This window comes from Filicampus tigris, chromosome 1 (assembly GCF_054856515.1).
Source record: "Filicampus tigris isolate MCC_2025a chromosome 1, RoL_Ftig_1.0, whole genome shotgun sequence".
Taxonomy (NCBI): domain Eukaryota; kingdom Metazoa; phylum Chordata; class Actinopteri; order Syngnathiformes; family Syngnathidae; genus Filicampus; species Filicampus tigris.
The window spans coordinates 29,520,743-29,529,850 of NC_141217.1; the positions used below are offsets into that span (position 1 = coordinate 29,520,743).

A 9,108-nucleotide genomic window follows, 5' to 3' on the forward strand; every position below is an offset into this window, starting at 1 on the left:
CACATTCAACAACAGAGTCAACAAAAGTACATGCATTAAGAATAATTTATTTATTTGGTAGCAATTTGCCGCAGCTTAAAACAGCATAAAACACCACAATTCCAGCTGAAAATGTTACGGTACATTTGAGGTGTAACAATTAATCGATTAATTGTACAGTATATATTTTAGAATATATGCATTATATTTGAAAATGTATTAAAGAAAGGTTCCAGTAATTTTACGTGTGGCTTGATAGGTAGTAATTAATTAGTTTAGCTCGGAAAAGTGCATAAGAGCTGCAAAAATACACCCCTATATTTCACTTTTATGGCAACATTTTCAACAGACAGTTTCGTCCATGACGGGTCCAACGAGACACAACGTATGTAATTTACTGCTGGACAATAGACATACATTGGACAACGAGGAGGACACAAAGAAAAACCCTGCATTAACGCATGGCAAAAATTTGCAAGGGGTCGTCCAGTAACGGCAAACAAAGCGCACACTTGCGTGATATTCCACAGATTTTACAAAAAGTGTACTTAGGCAAGCTTTGTCGAGCCCCACGTGCACAAGAACAGGCAAGCACGCATGTGTGCAGTGAACATTTCAACGAAGAGGAGTCGTTTACAGTTTGCATGCCACGCAGGTGACATTAAAAACAAAAGCTGTGCCGAGTATTTTTAAAGAGCAATAAGTGGGGGATGAGTTTAACTGCTTGAAGGAGGATCTGCTTTCTCTCACACCTCCTGCCATGCGTTGTGGGCGTTATGTCCATAATGCAAGCGGAGTCCACGTTTGTAAATTAAGCCACTGAGACAGCGGCGCTCTGATCTTCATGCAGGTAAGTAAGGTAGGAGGACATACAGTAGTAATGACAGCATTGTTCATGCGTGTGTATGTGTAGCGCGCAAAGACATGGCAGACATGGTGCTGTTTGCCACACCTCCTGGTCTACTCGTTCTCCAAAGTGTATTTTGTGCCTTCAAAACACCATGCGGCGCTTCATCTCTCACATGAAAAGTGGAATCTCCCTGGGTAGACTTGTTTCATAGTATTGTCTTCAAACGATATGGCTTCATTCTTTCAGGATTAAGGCAACATTACAGATGCATTCCATTCGGCGAAGCTGTGTGTGTATCATTGTGAAGTCTAGTTCAACTCCTACACACCTGACAGTTTTTTAGTCACGTATTTAATGAACATGGTGGCCAGCTATATCATTTTTAAGATTTTATTAAAGTTACTAAATGTACATGAAACATAATGAAGTTATCAAATTAATTATAGACAAAAGTCTTTATTGCTGCAAATGGCATATGTGAAGTATTTATTTCTTTTAGAGACATTGTTTCAATTGAATGTCCAAATTTTCAGAATTTCAGTAGATTTTTGTAGTCCTCCATGAAAGTAGGCGGATTACGGTATCTTTATGTTGAATCAACATAAAACATTTGCTTTTACTTTGGGAAGCAATGACAACATTTTTACCTATTTTCTGACATAATTAATTTGTTTGTACTTTTTTCTGCAGTCTCTATTTGAAATCATATCATTTTTTTAAAAAGGGATGGAAATTCATCAATGAATCAACAAAATAATTGACATTTAACGATCATTAAAATAATCATTAGTTGCAATCCTAACTGTGAATACAGTACATTCTATTGTGTTGTAACTTAAGTAATGAGCATGACTGATGAATGACAATATTGGTTCCTCCTACTTTTGCAGCAGGATCTTTGCCTTGGCATGTCCGAAGAACAGTGACCTACTTTGCAGCATTTGCAAACTGACACAAAGACACAAAGCTCAAAGCTAGGAAAATGTTTTCCGCGGAAATAAGAGGGGCTCTTTTAAAAGACTCCAAAGGTGAGCTGCTGCTTTCACACTTAAGTTTCTTTCAACAAATCTAATCCTTGAACACAATGGTTGTATTACTGGTTAATTCAAATAAATAAATGTCTTGTTACATGATCCAAACAGCGAGAGTGGAATGAGTCACACTTAAGCATTCACACCCACTCACGCGCACACATAAACTTGCCACAGTGATCAGAAAACAATCTGCGGCAGTACCTTGAAATACAATTTTAATTCATTCCGTGACCATGCTCTCAACACAAAACACAGTATCTTAACTCATCTAGCCCAATTAAATAAATGGCAATGCCATTAACTCATCGTTTGCATGAAGGGGTGAATACAGTCAACAAAGTAACTTTTTGAGGTATATGTAAAGTAACCAAAGTCTGACTACTTGCTAACTTAAAGTAACGCGCGTTACTTGCATAACTGGTGGTGATGCACTGTTTGTGTTCAAATATCTGTTGCTTAAAGCTTTATAACACCACCAAGTTGCTATCGATGCCATTTGCTTTGCCGCCTATGGAGTTTTACGTTGTGCGCGAGCATTAAGCTTGCAGAAGGCAAAGTTGTGGGATTGTTTTAAATAGACAAAGTGTAATTCTGGTTATTTGATTTAGTTTGACAGTAAAAGCTCAATTGGAGTGTCAATGAATATCTCGAAGCCTCTTTTTTTGGTGAGTGAGTTGAGTTACGTGAACTGCCCATAGAGTGCTCGTATCTCAAATTTTTGCTCTCAAGTGCAAAACAACAACAACAAAAATTGGCCAAATGACAGCTCCTACCTCGAAAAACTCGTAAATCCGGTCATCTGTACCCCAAGGCGCCATTGTTGAATAAAAAAAGATTTGATCATTCTTGTGATTAAGTTCAATTTGATGTAAAATCATATTGACAGAGTGTGGTAACTAGTACAATGCAGCAAAGGTTCCAAAATGTACTTCTGTGGTGGCAAAAGACAAAGTCAAAAAAACAAAGCGAGCTGAGGCTAGGCTACATCCTTCAGGTCAATGGAGCACCAAAAGCAGCAGGCCTGCTATTATGACCACACCGTTATTTTGTGTTCTGTAACCACATTGAGCTGTACCATGTTTGTTTAGCCACTACTGCGACACGAGTGTGATGCTCAGCCAACGCTTTGAACTGACGAAGACCAGGATGGAGCGACGAGAAGTAATGCACATGCGCGCGGTAAAGCAGGTTAAAAAAAAAAAAAAACATGTCAAGGCTTGCTAGGCGGCCCAGAGATGTATGAGCGAAGAGGCACATGACGTTATTGGGATGAAGACGGAAGGATCAACCAACCACGTGCACTGCGCCCATTATCAAAGTTGGCAGTGGCAATCTGCTGTGATGACAGCCGTTACATTTTACAATCTGGGAGAAAACATTCAACCTCATTATTAAATACCTTGCCATCACCCTATAGTTCATCATCTGTTTGTGGGAGGCCACGAGTTTAATTGTTAATATATAAACTTAGTTTTAAAAGACAGATACAGCAAGTAACTCGTCACAGCGCAAAAGGAAGTCGTGCTTTGGCCCAGCCTGCAGCCTCACCCAGTCCTTTTTACTGTTACATAATCACTTATCAGCGCGCACGGCTTGTCCCTGAGGGCACTTGCTGCTTGTTTTGTGCAAAACTGTGAGCGCATGGAAGCTTCGCCCAGGGTAAAAATAAAGAATGTCCCGCGTACAAATGCATGTGCCAGAAAAACAATGTGAAACAGCCACAAGAAGTCAGGCCATATGAAACCTAAAACAGAAACGCAAACACAGATGACAGGGCTCATTTTCCTGTCTGCCAAATGGAGTGAGCATGCGTTGTCAATAGAGAAGGTCAACAGGGAGGCCTGGGCCCGGGGCGTTGAAAAGACTTCTGCATGGACCACAGAGGCCCAATCAACAAACTTTCCTAAATTCCTAATTCCTTATCCAGTTAGCACCATTGCCGCTTTTCCACTGCACTGGCTCACCTCTACTCTACTCAAGCCCTGATCCCATTAGTTGGAACAACAAATAACAACAATGGAGGTGAACAAGGGTCTATGGTATTTATTTTTCGGCATGTGGCTATTGGCCACAGTAAGGAGACACAAGGTGCCTCCCGTGTGCTCCCGCTGTACTTAACAGTTCAACGGATTAAGTTGGCAAATAAGTATGTGAGCCTGTGAGGTTTGGCAGCCTCCGTATGATGTAGATACACTGATATATTGTGCACTCTATATACCATTTTAATCAAATTTAATTTTTCATCTGTTGAACTATGACGTTTTTTTTTTCTTTTTGCCGGACTGACAATTGACGTATAGCTTTTTTATTAACTACTCTCTAGCAATTGTAAATTTACCAACAATTTTTTTCTTCATAGTTGACTACTCTCTGCTGTAGCACGGCTTCAGACAGACGTTTGTTAAAAGTGTACTGCACCACGTAAGCACTGATTCTGGTGTTTCGCTACTCTCGTCTAAATCTCACATTGACAGCGGTTAGCATAGCTTCACAGTCTTTTGCTGTTCTCTCTGTGTCGCATGCTTAGCTACTCCTTGTCCTCCTTTAGTTATAACAATACTTGTCAGAAGTGTAGCCTCTTCGCTGCCATGGATGCAGATACCAGTGAGTTAGAGCAGTGGTTCCCAACCTTTTTTGGATCGTGTACACCCAAACGTTTTTGTTATGAGTACCCTCTCACTCATACGTTTTGATGATTCTCAGGAAATAGGATGTAACCCAACTGATTATTCAATGAAAATAATTTTCCTTTGTAAAGATAATTTTAATATTGAATTCTTTGTCATTGTCTTCTTTTTAACTCATATTAAGCATAAAATAAACATGTTGCCTTGAAAATAAATAATATAAATACAAAAATGTTAATTAAAAAAAAGAATAAACCTGCCTTTGTCATATATAACTTTTATCACATTAACCATAAAAACCTGAAGCTTCCTCTAAAGTCCCCTTTAAACAGGCTGTTCTGCCTTTTAGGTGAATTTTTGTTAATTTGTTTATTTGTTCTCACTTATTTTTAAATACCATGCTTCTATTTTGACATGAAACAGGAAGTGTTGGGGGCTCATGTGATATATGCATGAAGAAAAAATTACACAATTGAGGGAAAAAAAGGGAAAGAGATTGCTTTGAATCCATGTGTGCAGTTTTAATTTTGCCAATGTCAAGATTTCATATCAAATGCTACAGACAACTATCAGGACGTCTTGCATCACGTCTCCAGAGTTTAGTTTCAGATTCAGATTAAGCCCATACATTTTAGCGAGGACAGTACACAGGCATTTAAACTTTAAAGATCAGGAACAAAACCCTGAACATGAATAATATTCAGACCTACAATAGCACTTTTACTTTCTTTTTTCATCAGTTATCTGAGCTTTAATGAGACACATGAGCTGACACACAGCTGTTTTGGCACAGCTCTGCCAAAGGTCTGGGAAATAAATTATTAAATGTTTCCACATATCCCCTACAAAGTGCTCACGTACCTCTAAGGGTACGCGTACCCCTGGTTGGGGAACACAGACCTAGTGGAGCAGATCTGCACTGTGGTAGCCGGACAGTGTTTAGCCAGGCCAGCTAGCCAATCCTCAGCTTGTAGCTGGTGTGGTCGTGCAGATCATGTTAACTTAGCACATAGTGATAGTTTCGAAGCAGCCGGCAAAGCAGGGAGCATGAATCACTTTTGGACTTTGACGCATCGGGTTTTTTTTTCTTCTTTTAACCAAAAATGGTACTCCACCAGATACGATTATGTCATCAACAAGCGTTATCGCGATTGCTCGGGAGAGTCCAAATCTATCCCATGAGCCATATTTGTACCGTCTACTGCATATAATGTCCATACCTTGCACTTCTAGGCGAGATTTTATATGAGTGGTGACAGTGAGAAATGAAGAATGTGGAGTCTCATACTGCAGCATCCAAAGTTGGAGCTAACAGTGAGCTAACAGCGAGAATGTTTATTTTGATCTTTTCCAGCTGAATATCCTGAAAAAGAAGAATAATGCAGCACCCGCTTGCTACCTGCTCAGCATAACTGCAACCCTGGTAAACCAGGTCCGAGCAAAGTAGCTGGTACTACCTGCTTTTGCCAGTGGAATAGTGTCAGTAACGAGTTGAGTAAAGTAGGTACCAAACAGTGGAAAAGGTGAATATCCAGTTTTTCTATATGATGATCCAAGATGCACACATTGTAAATAACAGGCAAAGTGTTCTAAGTACCAATCACCTTACTTTTTTTTTTTAATTAAAACTCTTCCTACAACAGGTTTAATGGACAGTGATCTTGTATATGCCACTTGCGTATGCTCTAAAGGTCTATTATATATTGGGCAACAATCACTTAAAACGGATTGTCATCAAATTAACAAAAGTCATGCATGTTGTGATGCATGAATGGGATGCCCCCACAATGCCAAATAAAAGCAAGTCAGGCAATAAGTGTTTTGAAGACATCATACCTGTTTCTGGGGACAGGGATATGAGAGGAAGGGAGGGGTTGTCTCTCCATCTGCGGTACATTCTGTCCTGGTGCTGGCCTGAAGCTGATGGCCATCTCAACCTGCCTCTCTTGAGTCCTGATGTCCAAGTGCATGAAGCTGCCTGCCGTCTGCCCATTTGTGCCTGGGCAGTGAGTAGGACTGGTCCTCTTCAGGCTTGCAGTGCAACCAGCGTCTCTGTGTTCGCCCAGGCCAGTCTGGAAAAATGGGAAATTAAAACCAGGCTAACATTTGAAGGTATAAGGCCGAGGGATGCAGTTTTTCAGAAGGTACACCTTTTAAACTGAAGCAGTCAGAATGTTAATGATGGGTCAGAGCCAGGTGTCTGTCAAAACAGGCCACATCTTGGTAATACTTTTCCCCCAGAGGGCCTTAATGTCATTGAAAACTGTCATAAATGTAAAATCACATCCTCTTAATTATTACGGATGCACCAATACCACTTTTTCCAGACCGAGTACGAGTACAAGTACAAGTACTTACAGTTTTGTACTCGCCCATAACTTGACAGTCTAAGTATTGCACGATACTGTGTTAAGAGCGTGAGGGTTTGCTTCTAACCATGAGGAATAGTGACTACCACTGCCGATGGTATGGAGGAGTATTACATCTCACACGTGTGCAGAAGTTACTTTAATGGTCAGCCTCACTGTCTGTCGTTGCGGTGTATTTTTTACAGTGCGACGTGTCGACAGACAGCCCGACGCCCCAGGGGGTAGGCGTCGATCACAGTTGGCCAACATCGGATTGGTCTATCTAGGCCTTAACACTTTTTAGAATAACAAATTGGATTTTCTCACATTTTAACATCTCACTGTATGCCACACGTTTCACTTAAATGTAGCCTGCGACACAAAGCACCTCAGTTATGCAGTTATTGCAAAAAAAAAAAAATAAATAAATAAATATAGTGAAAAATACTAACCGTAATTTTCATGTAGTGTACATGTCCACGGTGTCGTTTCGTCCATGACTGTTGTGTACATATAAGCAGAACAAGCTAGCACTTGACCATGTGTCACCATTTCAGGCATTACCAGAGGTATGTAGTAATGTGCTACACTAAGTACATTTGTGGATAATATGGACTGTCAGAATAATTTTAATTAAATATACTTGTTACTCTTACATGAGTATTTTTGTGAGGAAGAAACACTACTTTTACTTCGTTACAATGGCTGCGTTTACATGCAGCCAATATTCGGGTTAAGGTCAAAATTCCAATTTCTGAGTAATTCGGAAAAACTCGTTTACAAGGCTTGAGCGGAGAGAGTTGCCCCCCGCCCCCCCACATTTAAATAACAGAATTGAAACGGACGCTATGATGCAATTTACGCCCATCTCCACTTGTTACTTGCTTCCGTCAATAAAACACATTATATTCATGTCACTCACCGCATGAATGAAGCAAATAGTTTCCTCCACGCTTTAAAGTGTGGTGACGTACTTACTCTAGCTTTTGCCATGTTTTGTTTATCACTAAATGTGTATTTCAGTGGGCTGCGTGCCAAACAGCGCGCATCCAAGCACTCCCTGTACTACAAAGACCAAGATTCCTTGCTGTTGACCATGCGCAGAGTGTCCCGTGCAATCGTCATATTGTGATTTATAATTCAGGAAGTATTTGGCTTTGGATATAACAGAAATGCTTCTAGATAGTTTGGTTTGTATGTGTTTTATGTGGTTTCCAGCAATTTTTGTTGTCAATAATTACCCCTAGAAATATAGTCATATACTTTTTCTAAATGTATACAATCTATCTGTACTGTTTGTACGGATTGTTTCAGATTATTTTTTATAGTTTTCAAATATCATGATTTTAGTTTTATTTAGGTTCAGTGATAACTTATTTCCATCAAACCACTTTTTTAATTTAGTCATCTCTACAGTCAACAAGTCAACAATGACAGTAGTTGCTGCAAGCTATCCCCAGAAACCAGAATATTTGTGTCATCTGCAAAAATGATGGCATTTCATAGATTTTGAGACATTGCAAATGTCATTAATATATATGTTAAATAAAATTGGTTCTAGTACTGACACCTGCGGAACGCCACATACAATGTCCACAAACTGCTGCCTCCTCTCCAAATAGCTCCTCACCAATTCTGAACAACCCATCGAATCCCAAATTGTTCGATTAATATTGTATGATTTATTGTATCAAATGCATTTTTTCATAAATAAAAGGTCCCAATCACATTTTTCCTTCTCTTTGAGTTAGTAATTTCTTCTATTAGTTCTGTTAATGCTAGTGCTGTAGCTCGATTTGCTCTGAATCCAAACTGACTCTCACTGAGCAATTTGTGTTTTCAATAAATTTGCATAATCTTTCATTGAACAGTGTCTCAAGAATTTTTGAGAATTGTAAAAGCAGAGAGATAGGCCGATACTTTGTGAAGTGATGTTAATCACCAATTTTATTGGGAAATTTTCCAGTTTGGAATGACATATTACAAATGTGAGCTAGGGGTCTAGATATACCTTTTATTACCCTTTTAACTGTTTTCATGTTAATGTCAGTGGAAGTTTTGGTTTTGCATTTGTTAACGTCTATAAATACTTTCTCATCAGCAGGAGTGAAGTACATTGAACTTGTATTTATTTTGATAGTTGCAATTGCTGTCATTATTATTCAAGTAATTACTCAGAGGACTAATTTTCACTTTTAAGTGAGTCATATTTTTCTAGAGTAGCAGTACTCTTATTTGAGTACATTGTTGGCTACTCTACCCACCTCTAG

The 9,108-nt window shown here is 39.3% G+C and overlaps 1 protein-coding gene across 1 annotated transcript in view; it reads right to left on the minus strand.

Moving 5' to 3' along the window:
* slc2a4rg (SLC2A4 regulator) overlaps positions 1–9,108 on the minus strand; it is a 47,677-nt gene that overhangs the window by 37,663 nt on the left and 906 nt on the right. Inside the window, exon 2 of the mRNA XM_086030796.1 lies at positions 6,327–6,562. Within this exon, the coding sequence (XP_085886922.1) occupies positions 6,327–6,562 (236 nt within the window). The remainder of the gene's footprint in view (positions 1–6,326; positions 6,563–9,108) is intronic.